The sequence below is a fragment of the Panthera uncia genome (genome assembly GCF_023721935.1).
Source record: "Panthera uncia isolate 11264 chromosome A3 unlocalized genomic scaffold, Puncia_PCG_1.0 HiC_scaffold_11, whole genome shotgun sequence".
NCBI classification, from domain to species: Eukaryota; Metazoa; Chordata; class Mammalia; order Carnivora; family Felidae; genus Panthera; species Panthera uncia.
The window spans coordinates 12,207,453-12,220,550 of NW_026057578.1; the positions used below are offsets into that span (position 1 = coordinate 12,207,453).

General features: G+C 47.5%; 2 protein-coding genes across 8 annotated transcripts in view; one reads left to right on the top strand and one right to left on the bottom strand.

The window, feature by feature from the left end:
* STAU1 (staufen double-stranded RNA binding protein 1) overlaps nucleotides 1–9,328 on the top strand; it is a 62,042-nt gene extending 52,714 nt beyond the window's left edge. For all 7 annotated transcript variants that reach the window (XM_049650635.1, XM_049650634.1, XM_049650640.1 and 4 more), the window contains one exon: nucleotides 209–9,328. In XM_049650635.1, coding sequence (XP_049506592.1) covers nucleotides 209–224 — 16 coding nt within the window. In that variant the 3' untranslated portion in view covers nucleotides 225–9,328. The remainder of the gene's footprint in view (nucleotides 1–208) is intronic.
* A 2,148-nt stretch (nucleotides 9,329–11,476) lies between these two features.
* CSE1L (chromosome segregation 1 like) overlaps nucleotides 11,477–13,098 on the bottom strand; it is a 45,783-nt gene continuing 44,161 nt past the window's right edge. Inside the window, exon 25 of the mRNA XM_049650633.1 lies at nucleotides 11,477–12,055. Coding sequence (XP_049506590.1) covers nucleotides 11,966–12,055 — 90 coding nt within the window. The 3' untranslated portion in view covers nucleotides 11,477–11,965. The remainder of the gene's footprint in view (nucleotides 12,056–13,098) is intronic.

The following is a 13,098-nucleotide window of genomic DNA, read 5'->3' on the forward strand; positions in this document are numbered from 1 at the left end:
GAGCTACTGTACTACACATGCATTCTCCTTAGTGTATTTTCACTTGGTGGTAACATCCTGACAAAACTTGAACCCCATTATCATAAACTGGGGCCTGTGCTATTGGACTTCAATGTCGGCTAATTTCTTTTCATTTGTAACATGGGCTTCTTAATTCCCTTAAATTTCAAAACTGGCATCATTTTTTCATTTTTCTTTTTCCTTGAAGGTGTGGAAGGTGCTGAACCTTTTCTGGCCACGAACCGTTGTAAAACCCCAACATATATACTGAAAATACTGAAACTGCTTTGAGAATTTGGAATTTCTGATACCTCCAGTGGGCTGAGACACGTGCTGGGTAAAGAAGCAGAGGCGGCAGTGGTGACGAAGGCGGGGACGCAAGGAGGCAGTGTGGCTGCGGGTGCGCGGTGTTTTGTGCCACACGCAGGCAGCTGCTTGCTGAGGGGTGCTGCGAGGCCTGCCAAGCGGCCCTGGCTTGACCGGGAAACCAGCAGGCCCCGGCCCCTGGCACCTCGGTGCTCGGCTGTCGTCACCCTTTGGGCCGTGTTAAGGACACAGGAGAGCGCGCGCGCAACCTTTCTCAGACTGGCTCACGCAGACGCTTGGGACAAACCCTGGACACCCACGCCGGGGACAGGGGCCTTAGACCAGCCCCAGAGCCGAAAGCACCAGAGAAAATCAAATGCTTCCTACTCAGCGCCAACCATTCTAGTGTGCTACGGCCCCACCTCCGTGGTGCCCACACCGTCCCCACTGCTTTCTCTTCCAACAGATACGTACTCTTAAGTTTTCTTATTTTCTTTTGATTGAAATGACACTATATAAATTTTCATTTGAGAGTTTCTCAATTGTATCTTTACATAGCACAGTTTAGAAACTTGTCCGAGACTGACCCTACTGGAAATCTAATCAGCAGAGATCATATCCGTGTGTATGTGGTTCCACATTCTTACTTTGTCAGACTGAGCCAGGACCGTTGCAGCGATGCGGACGGTGTGCCCTCTGGTTCAGCTGCAACGGTCCTGGACTTGTCAGCATCCTGGATGAAGTCTCCCATGGTTGTATAAATTGGACAGTTTAGGAGTTTTAAACTTTAATGATCATTTGGTTCCTTTTCTATTTTATTTTTGTTAATGCAACAGGACTTAAATGAATTTTGGTCTTTGTTTTAAAGATTAAAAAAAATTGTGTGTCTATACATATGGCTCTTGAGGACACGTGGCTTTCACACTACAGGATATGGTCTCCGTGTAGTACGTCTAAACCCGCAGATGGATTTTCCTGGAGTGCTTTGTACCGCTGTTACATCTCCATGTAGGGCGGCAGAGAGTGGCCTGTGTTGAGCTCCGAAACTGTTGCTTTTGATGTTGTGTTACTGCGCACAGAAGCGTGTGCGGTAAGGTCCTGCATATGGTCCAGATGAAAAGCACCGTAGTCTTGCGAGTTAAGTACTGCTTTTGTTCGATTCATTGTTTACGCTGGAATTTTATCTCCCCATGGAATGTAAGTAAAACATAGTGTTTGTCACCAATAAATGGTAATACTAAATTTTTTTTGTTAATTTATTCTCAGATGCCACTACTGCTAGGTAGGTCCCCTCCCAACCTACCTCCTACCCTTTTTTTTTTTTAAGGAAAAAACAAAACAAAACTTTGTAATGCTTGTGATTCTGTTTGGGCAAAATTCTGAAGATCTGAAATGACTTTATATCAAACCATTGATCAATAAACAGCTACTAATGAATTTTTGGTCCTTTCGAGCAGTATCTAAAGAAGTGAGGGAAGATGTGAGGGTGTGGAAGCGAGGCGTGTGGGCAGCCAGGTGAGGGGACGGGCCTCTCCTCTCCGACCTGACACTGTCACCCGAAGAAACGAGCCAGAAGAGGAGACTTCTCGACACTGTGAGTCTCACTTCCTGCCGGTGCACTCACACTCGGAGGACGGTGAGGCACTCGCTGCGTTCAAGCCTGGCTGAGGAGCGGGCCGGCAGCTTTCTGTTTAATTTTAGAAGATGCTCATGGAGGTGGTTCGCTGTAAAAACCAGCCCGTGGGTGGGACCGCCAGGATGAGAGTGGTCAGAAGGTTATGGAAGAGTGCTCAGACACAGAAGGGGATTTGACGTCGCAGGGAGAAAGCAGGGAGAGTTTCTCAATTGTATCTAGTTACATAGCACAGTTTAGAAATTTGTCCGAGGCTGACCCTGTTGGAAATCTAATCAGCAGAGATCATATCCGTGTGTATGTGGTTCCACGTTCTTACTTTGTCAGACTGAGCCAGGACCGTTGCAGCGATGCGGACGGTGTGCCCTGTGGTTCAGCTGCAACGGTCCTTTCCCTGGTCCCCTGGTCCTGCAATTTTCCTTTCCTTAGTCCTGGAGTCAGCCATTTCTCCAAGGAGCTCTGGTCCCTTTTAGTGATGACCACATCTGAAAAAATAAGGTCGGGGGCGGGGGGGCGCTTGGCTGGCTCAGTCAGTAGAGCACGAAACTCTTCATCTAGGGGTTGTGAATTTGAGCCCCCCACCCCACTGGGTGTAGAGATTAAAAAACATGGAAAGAAGCCACCGAGGTCTGGGTGTGCTTGGAGCGCTCACTGCTACTAGGATGTTTCCTAGGCCTTCCGAGCAGACCTCTAGGGAACAGACCCATGTATGTGCGTGCATGTGTGTGTGTCTAGTGTAAACACGCTCATCTTTTCTTATTTTTTAAATGTTGGCTTTTGAGAGAGAGCGCGCGCGCATGAGTGTGAGCGGGGGAGGGGCAGAGAGTGAGGGAGACAGAATCCGAAGCAGGCTCCAGGCTCCGAGCTGTCAGCAGAGTCCGACATGGGGCTCGAACTCACGAACTGCGAGATCATGACCTGAGCCGAAGTCGGATGCTTAACCCGACTGAGCCATGCAGGTGCCCCCCCACACTCCTATTTTTGTCTGTGATGCATTTAGAAGTCTTGATTTATACTGATAGCACCCGGGGGTTCTTCATAGCTCTCTTCTGTCTTTAGTACCTTCTCCAATATTGAAATTGTAGCCGGTCTCCCGGCCTTGCCAGCCTCTTCTGCCCAGTGTTCCTGTGTGTCTGTTGGGGGTGTGTGGCCTCTGCCCAGCACCCCTCTCCCCCCTGCCTGACAGTATGCCCACTGGCGACCTCCAGCTGCAAAACGAAGATGGGAGGAGCAGGATGGTACAACCTTCAAAGAAATTCACAACTTCCAGTTGGCTGTGTGAGTGGCCCTCACTCCCAAAACTCCAGGAAGGGCAAGTTTCCCCTTTATATCGGGGATGTTGTAAGGATTTCCAGGTTTCTTTGACAGGAGGTTTTTCAAAGGTGATACATCTCTGACTGTTTTAGAAGGAGGTCCTTGAATGTTCTTCAATAGTGAGCTCTCTGGGAAGGCCCTGTAGCTGTCCTCTGCTACAGAGGACCCCCTGCAGCACCTCTACCCGTGTCAGCAGGCTCTGAGAGAGCCACCTGGGAATGGAGTATGTGCTGTGTTTCACGCCGATATGATCTCTAAGAGTTACAAGGTTAGAGCCAAACGAGGTGCTTCTGCCCTTGGGACAATACATGCACTCTGTTTCCAGACTGCAGGCACGAAAGGGGATTGGAATGCTCCTGAGAGGTCTGAAATCCTCAAAGGTGCTGTGGGTCAGTCACGAGAAGACTGAGGGTCTTAGGATTTGTGGGGCATTGGTCCTCAGAGGGGAGTGGCTTTTGTGGTCCTTGGGACAGACACACTTGGGTCTTGGTCACCCACAGTGGGTACACAGATGTCCTGTCAGGACTTTGGAAAGTTCCTCTTATTACAGGGAGATTTTAATGAGTAAAGAGGATTTCCGCAGAGCTGGTGGTTTTGTTACTGGTTTTCAAAGGCCTTCTTGAGCCACAGGAATGGGACCTATGGCTCTTAGAAAAACATGTCACTTGAGTCTAGATTTCCTTCCCCTGCTCCCCAAGCTCACGTGTGAAGCTTTGCAGGGCGAACACCCAGTGACAGCTTCCTTGGCCCAGATCCCAAGGTTATTAGAGATGGGACCTGTGACTGATGCGGCCCATGGGAAGGGAATCCGCATTCCCTAGAAGCAGCAGGCTGCTTGCCTTACAGGAGCTATGAGCTCAGTAGAACAGGACCAGGAAATAAACCTGAGGACAGAGATGTAGAGCTTTGTTTGCTTGCGTGGGATTTAACGTTAGAAACTTCCACCACTGCTTATCTCTGCTTTTCGTGCTTAAATGTCTGTGTGCCCTTAAAAACAGACCAATATTTGAAATCTCCAAATCCGTAAATAATGGATTTGTCAAGCACTTAAGCACTGCTGGATTGGCAGGGAGGGGTTAGCCAGTTTTCTTCAGTCTGTCTTTTAAAAAATGTGGATTCTTAGAAGAGGCAATGGCCATTTTCTTGGAACCTCAAAGTGTTTATTGAAGTAATCGCTACACCCAGTGTGGGGCTTGAACTCACGACCCCAAGATCAAGAGTCCCATATCTTCCAACTGAGCCACCCAGGCGCCTCTCAAGTTTGATTTTTGAAAAATATTTCTGGGGCGCCTGGGTGGCTCAATCAGTTAAGCATCTGACTCTTGATTTCAGATCATGATTTCATGGTTCGTGAGATGGATGGAGCCCCAACAATCCTGTCGGGCTCTCTGCCCTGACAGCGCAGAGCCTGCTTGGGATTCTTTCTCTCTCGGTCCCTCCCCAACTTGCACTCTCAAAATAAATACTTAAAAAATATATAAAAATATTGCCTTTGGGGACACCTGGCAGGCTCCGTGTGTGACTCTTGATCTCCAGGCCATGAGCTCGAGCCCCATGTTGGGTATAAAGATTACTGCCTAAAAATACAGTCTTTTGAGGTGCCTGGGTGGCTCAGTCAGTTAAGTGTCCAACTTTGGATCAGGTCAGGATTTTGCGACCCGAGTTTGAGTCCCACGTCGGGCTCTGTGCTGACAGCTCAGAGCCTGGAGCCTGCTCCACATTCTGTGTTTCTCCTCTCTCTCTATTCCTTTGTAGATTGTTCCACAAATATTCATCAAAACCTATTTCGACAGACCTACCCACTAGGCTTGCAAGGACAACTGAAAAATTTGGAAGCTATCTCCAAATCCTTCATGTTACCATTTTTTCCATCCCTTTTTGCATGTGGTTCTTTTCACGATCAGACATGCAGAGCACACAAAATGGTGCTGTTACAAAGCTGAGCAGGGCCAGAGCAGGCAGGCTCCGATAGGCCATCCACCCGCCCCACGGGAACTTGCGGGCTCTGGGTCAGCCTCAGCTCATCACGGTCACCCCAGCTTCCTTTGGCCGCAGAAGCAGCGGTCTCCCTGACCTTTGACATTACTGAGTGGGGATAGATGGAGGCGCACTCGGTCCCACTCTGGAGTGACCCAAATCCTTACTGTCATTATTCAGACTCTGCCTTTTACTCGTTGATTTTTGTAAAAGATTTTTTAAAGTTTATGTATTCTGAGAGACAGAATGAGCAGGGGAGGGGCAGAGAAAGAATCCCCAGCAGGCTCTGCACTGTCAGCACAGAGCTTGGCGTGGGGTTTGAACCCACGAACTGTGAGATCATGACATGAGCCTGAACCAAGAGGCAGATGCTTTACTGACTGAGCCACCCAGGCACCTCTGTATCTTGCTTTTTAAATTGTGTATTTTCTCTGGTTGCCAGAAAGGCCTCCCCAAGAACTGGCAGGAGTTTCTCTAGGATTCGGAAGCCCCTTGGGCTTTTGTCGTTCAGTCCAAATACCCGCTGGGGGTCTGTGGCCGGTGTGTGTCCTGTGTATTGCGTGCCCGTGTTCATCGGGCAGATGGTTAGATGGGGGAGACCTGTGCAGACGGTGTGGAAGGGCAGGCCTGGAAGCTCTCCTCTGGGCCGATGTTACGCTCCCGTCTGGTTGGCTCTTTCATGGACAAAAGCGATGCAAACGTGGAAGGGGGAGTCAGACTCCTCCACCTAAGGAACCAGAAATGTGCAGGCCTTCCCTAGCCTGGGGGAGGGGGACAAGTTGGTTTCTGGCCGTGAGGGAAGGCGGCTGTGCTCATCACTGTACCACCAGTGCCGGCATTTTGGGCCACGTTGAACGGCTAAGTTTGGGGAGTCTGGGCCTGGAGGATTTGTTGGCAAGTCTGTTCTCTGAAAGCCCTAAGGTCTGAGTGGCCCCAGACATGGCCCAACCTTTGTCACTGCTCTCCTTGGCCGTGTAACATTTTCCAGAGGGCCTGCGTGAGGGAGCAGCGCGGTAGAGGGTAGACTCCCATGTGGACGAGGCTTCTGTGCTGTGAAGAGATCACCTCCTGAAGGACCAAGGTGCTATAACGTAGGTGGACGAATACCTAACGTTTGGCAGAGGAGCTGGTTGGAGGCTTTCTTGGAGGGGGAGGCAGTGTGCTGACCTAGACGGCAGTGTGAGCTGCTACCAAGCACAGGTACTGGCCAGCGGGTCAATCCCAACTCATCCCCTCTTTGCTGAGACCTCAAATTTATTTCACCTCTCTGTGCCTCAGTTTCTCTCTCTAAATTAGAAAACGGCTTCTCTTGTGCACTTAAGACAATACACGTAAGTAGCTTCTCAGAGCGCCTGGTGCCGGAAGTACTTTGTAAATACCCTTCTGTTGTTCTTATGGCCCAGAGGAAGCCGTTGCTCCTGGTGTGTCTTCATGGTCCCACCACTCAGGGCAGTGGGTGGAGAGGAATTTGCCCACTTCCTTGCTGGAAATGCGGAGTCTTACTCTTGTTCATTCTGTCCTGTCCAGCTCTCACGGTCGTCCCGCTGGGATGCAGGCCCTCGTCCACTGCAAGTCTCTCAAGAAAAACTACAGTGACACACTCCACAGGAGCGAGAATTTATGTCTGTCTCCTCTGTAACTGTAGGGAGTGGGTGACTTGTTGGAAGAGGTCCGCTAACGGGGCCTACTTACCTCTGCCTGCCTTTGCTCCAAACTAAAGGTGTTCGTTAATTGCACATCTTTAAATACGATCCCTTCTTACTTTTCAGGCCCTGGAGCTCCAGACAGCATGCACAGCTTTTACCATGTCTGTGTGTCTTCTTGATGGATTCACTTGTACTTGGCTTTATCCTGAATCAGTGTTCACCAACTTAGTTTCTGGTGCAGGAGGTCTAGGACTCAACATTTATTTCTAATAAGGTCCTAGGTGATGCTGTGGTACTGTGAGAAGCACCGTCCTAAGCAATAATATTCCTAGTGATTTGCTCCTAATATAGCACGTATAACCGTAAGTCACAGATGTTCCTTTTGACTGCACCACGACCCCTTCTACTCACGTGGAGAAATGATGCCTTTGAGTTAAAGGGAGGACACCTTTGGCCACACGATTTCAGACGTATCTCCCCTGGCTCTGGAGACTGCTGTTGAAGTTCAGAGCCAGTCTGTCCTTGGGACTAAAGGGAGTTTCCTTCAGGACACTGGCAAGGACTGGATCGGTGGCTCGTGGTAGGAGGGTCAGAGCCAATCGTCAGGTGGTCACATGGTGTGGGGTTTGGAATGCGTCACCTGTGGCAGTTGGCTCAAGTTTGTTGTCCCTGCCCTGCTTCTCCCTGTGAGGGTTTTGTAGCTTCCCTGACGGACCAAGATGCTCAGCAGGCCCATGACTGCGGCTCCTTCCCTCTTTCTGCCCAACAGAAGAGCCTGTCCAGCTTTCGTAGGACACTTAAGCCTGCTCTGTGAGTGGGAGGCCCCGACAGGTGCCAGGCTCTACTTCCTGTTGTCCTGTAGACTTTCTTGGGAGACAGATCGGGACATCTGCTTAGCTGAGGTTTGCTACAGGAACCCAGGCACCTGGGAGCAGTAATCATTTTCTCCTCTAGACTCAAGGGGGCTACTCTAATTCCCTGCAAGGAGATGGGACCCTGTTCCGATGCAGTAAGCTGCCTTTCTCCTAACGTTTCCCACCAGGCTTTGTGACACATCTGAGAAACTTTTCCCTGACCTGCCTTTTGTGGCTTACTCTTCACCTGGACAGTGCTTTCACGATGCCACGTTTTCTGTTTATATCCTCTTAATAGAGAAGGGAGGAAACCCAGAAATAGGTAAATGACTTCATATAGCTCCTGACTGCCTTCTCCACATATCACGCAGCAACCCCAGTCCAGAAGGGTAGGTTATGGATAAGGGGAGTTGCCCACCCATGGGCAGGTGTTCCTGTGTATCTGTAGCCAGACCTTCTTAGCTCTTTTAGAGAATCCACTAGAAACTACCTGGAGTTATTTCCAACTGATCCATGAAGCTCCTTTGCCCTACAAAAGAGCAGTCCTAAGAATACCCCAGGGTGGACCCAAGGGTAAGTCCTGCCTTGTGGTCATACATCAGGGCTACCATGTCTCTCCCAACGGGAACAAAAGGGCACATCCAATAACCAAAAACAATCCTAGTATTTATACTTTTAAGGGGTATCTGGGTGGCTCAGTCGGTTAAGCGTCCAACTTCAGCTCAGGTCATGATTTCAGGGCTTGTGAGGTCGGGCTCTGTCTACACTGACAGCTTGGAGCCTGCTTCGCATTCTGTCTCTCCCTCTCTGCCTGCCTGCCTGCCCCTCCCCTGCTCATGTTCTCTCAAAAATAAACAAAAAAACATATATACTTAAGAAGTTATCAGCAGAGTACCTCATTAACCGATTCCCTATTTCTGACTTCTGCCAAGCCCTATGCTGCCTGGGTGTAACTCCCGGTCCCATTCCCATCCAGCTGTGTGACCTGGTACCTTCCTCCACCTCTCAGGAATAAGGATCACAGACCTCTCAGATTTTCAACCAAAGACTCACATCCAGTTCTCAAAAGTTTCCATGGAACACTGGTAGTGGGAGGCTTGACGGGAAGCCGTAGTGATCTGGAGAGCCGCGACAGCCCGTGAGCTGCAAAAAGAGCACCTTGGGGGAAGAGTTAAAGAGATGCCATGTGACACACAGAAGGAGAAAAAAGCCAGGATCCAAATATAATACAAGCTAACATGGGACTTGGCTTTCAGCAAGTGACGGGAGTATGACAGAAAAAAAGCAGTCCATTTGACCTTGATTCTAAGAATGTTCTCTTTTAAAGAATGCAGAAGTCAAGACCCTGGGCCCAGGGAAGAGGAAATGCAGCCTTGACACGCTGCCAGGCCTGGGACTCAGCTCTCTCTCTGCCAACAAGTACTGTTCATCACTTTCTCCCTTTCAAAAGAGACCTACAGATACTGCACAGAATGAAGCGCCCCTCCTGTGACAGCATGAAAGTGAAGGGACAGCAGACACACGAGACACACCTTTCGTCGATGCTGAGGTGTCAAGAGACACTAGCCAAAGTTTTGAAGATAAAAAGAATCAAAGAATGGCATCACTAAAAACACCCAAAAAGACCCCAGGAGGGTAGAAGAGGGGTCAGCTGGAGTCTTGCTTTCCACAGCAGGGAGGTAACAGATGCTGAAGGCTGATGTGTCAGGAGGAGGAGGAACTAGGAGCTACAGGCAGCACAGGCCGAAAGCGGTTGCCTCCAGGAGTGGAACGTGGAGACTTGTCCTCAGTTAACCTCACATGCACGTCAGTTTCATTAAAGCCAAACTGGTTATGCTGCACAAGTGGAAAAAGGAGATCGCATTCTCACCCATCAAAATAGCAGTGTGAGTTGGGGGTGTGCTCAAAAATTGGCCCCGTTCGCACTGTTAGGAAACAGAGATATAAAGACTGATGTATAAGGAACATTCAGTTCAAGAGTCTATCATTTCCAATGATAGTTGGAAATGTTTTTCAGTAGTTTTTCACTTTTTCAAAAAGCATATAAAATTATAAATTATCTCAACTTTGGGGGGTGGGGGGGGGGGACCAGAATATTTAAAGGCAGGAATATGAAGGATCTTTATATACATTTATAATCAGAAATGTTATTTTTAAAAATCAGGTTGTTAAACGGGAAGATGTGCATAAAGGAACCCATGGGCCCAGCAGAAGACTCTCATGAGGAACTCTGCAATTTAGCTACATTTCCCCCATGTCTCAGACTACCCTGGTCAGAGTGCACGCCTTACCTAGGCCAGGACCTTTCTGGAAAGTCTTCCCACACCCCAGAGCTCCTAAAGTACTGGTACGATAGGGCAGTGTTCTGCACTGCTCAGTAACAAACACTTCCTCCCAGCTAGGCCCCCTGCTTGTCCTCAACCCCACCATGAACAATTAAGTAGCAGCTTCTATTTATTAGTACTTTATGTTCTCCTCTTTAAGTACGTCGTTATGTCTCCGCACCATCCTGAAAGTGTTTATTACTGTTTTTCAGAAGACTGAGTAATTTGCTCAAAGTCACACAAGTCCGTGGCAGAGTAATTCAAACCAGATTGGCCCTATTTCAAAGTACGAACCCAACTCTTTAAAACCACAAAGAATATGCTTCACCACTGAGGAAGTCACTAAGACCTGTCAGAAACTCATGACAAATCATTTCAAAAATCTTTAAAAGCTAAATAAACCCTCAAGATGATGGAATAAGAAACCTCAACAGAATTAACAACTCATGCGAGACTAAAAGAAAGTAAGTACCAGTCTTCCTGTTCAGAAATGATCTTAAAAGGAAACAGTTCACAACCTGATCAGTCCTCCAAGTTTAAGATGCTGTAGTGAGCCCTGGCCGCAGCAGTATGTACTATTCCACGACAGACTCACCAAAAAGAGCCAAAAAGGCGCTCTTGGAGCTTACGTAAGCAGCAAACATAACCATCACCACCGACTGTTTTCCACTCCAGACTGTGTAGTTTAAAAGTAGATCCCAATACTATCTCAATCTCCTTCCGCCGATGACCACTTACATAGTAATATAATTTAATGCTCTGTCACTGTCAAAACAAAAGTGATTAGATTGGGACAAGAACACTTCAATTAAGCTGGACAATTTCTCAAGCAACACGACAAAAACAACGTGAAGAAAAACGATTCAAGTCAGGTACCTGAATTTTAAAAGAAATCAGTGATCTGTGAAGAATGAGATTCTAGTTTAATCTGCACTACATGGACAACAATTCCAGCATAAATAAACTGTGCCTCTCAGATGAGATAGTCTGCTTACTTCCAAAAAACGAACGGTCACGGAACTTGCCCAGGCAGCCTTGTTTGCTAGCATATACCCATTCCTGTGACTCCCCTAGACCTCAGGTTCTAAGATGCTGTGGTTTGAAAAGTTCTAAGTAACCTCCGATCTGCAAAGAAGACATGCTTTGAGTAAGAGCAGACTCCCACACTGTCTAGAGTATGGGACAGCCTCGTGAAGCCAGGCAAAGCATTTCTCTCCCATCCAGAGGAAACCATCTGCCTAGAGTTCATGCTGCCGCCTGGGAACAGGTCCAGAAAAGTTCTAATAGATCAGCTCCAAATTTTATTAATGTTCCCTTTTCCCAGGTAAGGAAAAACTAATCTGAGTTTGAATTTGAGTTAAATTCTTGGTTACTAAGTTATCAGCACCAAAAACCTGTCCTTAAGATGTTCTTGGATACATATTTGAGGGGGCTTTTTTTTATTGCTGATTACAGATTTCAAACTTGAAATGTGCATTTCTTGGCAAGTTACACCAGTGATTCTTCACTTACATTTCCAATAAAAGCTTAAGGAAACAGACAAAAATACAAAGGATGAGAGAAACACAAACAGTGATGCCTCAAAACAAAAGGATTTAGTAACAGAAAGAAGTCTCCACGCTCAGTGTCCGTCACAATTTTAAAGTTCTCCCAACAATGTAGATGCTCATCATGATCATGTACTGAACTTATTAATACCTGTCCCTTGAAGCTGCAAACTGGAAAAGTCAGCCACTTACATTTAGGATCATACAAACCACCTAATTTGCTCAGGGTTCAGCTTAAAGCAACATTTAATATTCATTACAAGATGGAATTTGTGACAAGTTCAAAAGGAAAACTTGCTTAAGTGCAGCTGTACTCTGACGTCTACGAAACGTTCCCGGGCTTAGCCAATTTGGAAAATGCAGTTCAAAGCAGTGTCACACTGGCCGCCTGAAGGTATCCTTGGAGATACTGGAGCGCTTCTGCATTGAGGCTGGTGCTCACCATTGACGGAACCTACCAGAGATGGAAAACACACATGCTAGTCGTTGGAGAGCCTAACAAACCAACACAAGCCCTGTCTTCTATGGGAGAACCACCACAGGTTGGGAAAGGCAGTCCGTCACCAAGGGCTCTTACTGGGATTTCTAAGGAGATCAACTGCTTTATGCCTTCAAAGTTGGACAGGTCTCGGGACGCCTGGGTGGCTCAGTCGGTTAAGCGTCTGACTTTGGCTCAGGTCGTGATTTCATGTTTTGTGTGTTTGAGCCTGGTGTCTGCTTCGAATTGTGTGTCTCTCTCTGCCCCCGCCTCCCCCCAGCTCATTCTCTCCCTCCCTCTCTCAAAAAACCCCAAAAAACAAAAACTGGACAGGTCTCAAAAGCAGATCCACAAGGAATTGCTGCTGTTCAGTGTGGTAGAGGTACTGTGATATTAAAAACTATATATGCATCACGGACCAACAAGGACTTTTTTTTTAACGTTTATTTTTGAGACAGAGCATGAATGGGGGAGGGTCAGAGAGAGGGAGACACAGAATCTGAAACAGGCTCCAGGCTCTGAGCTGTCAGCACAGAGCCCGACGCGGGGCTCAAACTCCCAAGACCGCAAGATCATGACCTGAGCCGAAGTCGGACACTTAACCGACTGAGCCACGCAGGCACCCCCAACAAGGACTTTTTTTAAAAGTACATGTGGGTTAAATGACATGTTGCCCAAAGAGAAACAAATGCAACATGATTGGCAGGATGCTGATCATTTCTAAAGGTCAGCACATGATGGTTTGTTATGCTGTTTGTTATTTGTTATTCTGTGTGTGTGAAGTTTTCCATAGTAACACAATGGAAAACAAAAATTTTATCAGATAATCCAGAAGATTTGGTAAAAGGTGCTAGCTAATGCAACTCTACAGCCATTATTAGGTTTACTCCATGATCCATTCTTTAATTTTTGAGTATGTTGTGGCTAAAAAAAACCCAAAAAACCATTTATATATACATATACGTGTGTGTGTGTGTGTATATATGCCTGCAATAAAAGATTATTTGAATCTGGGAAAT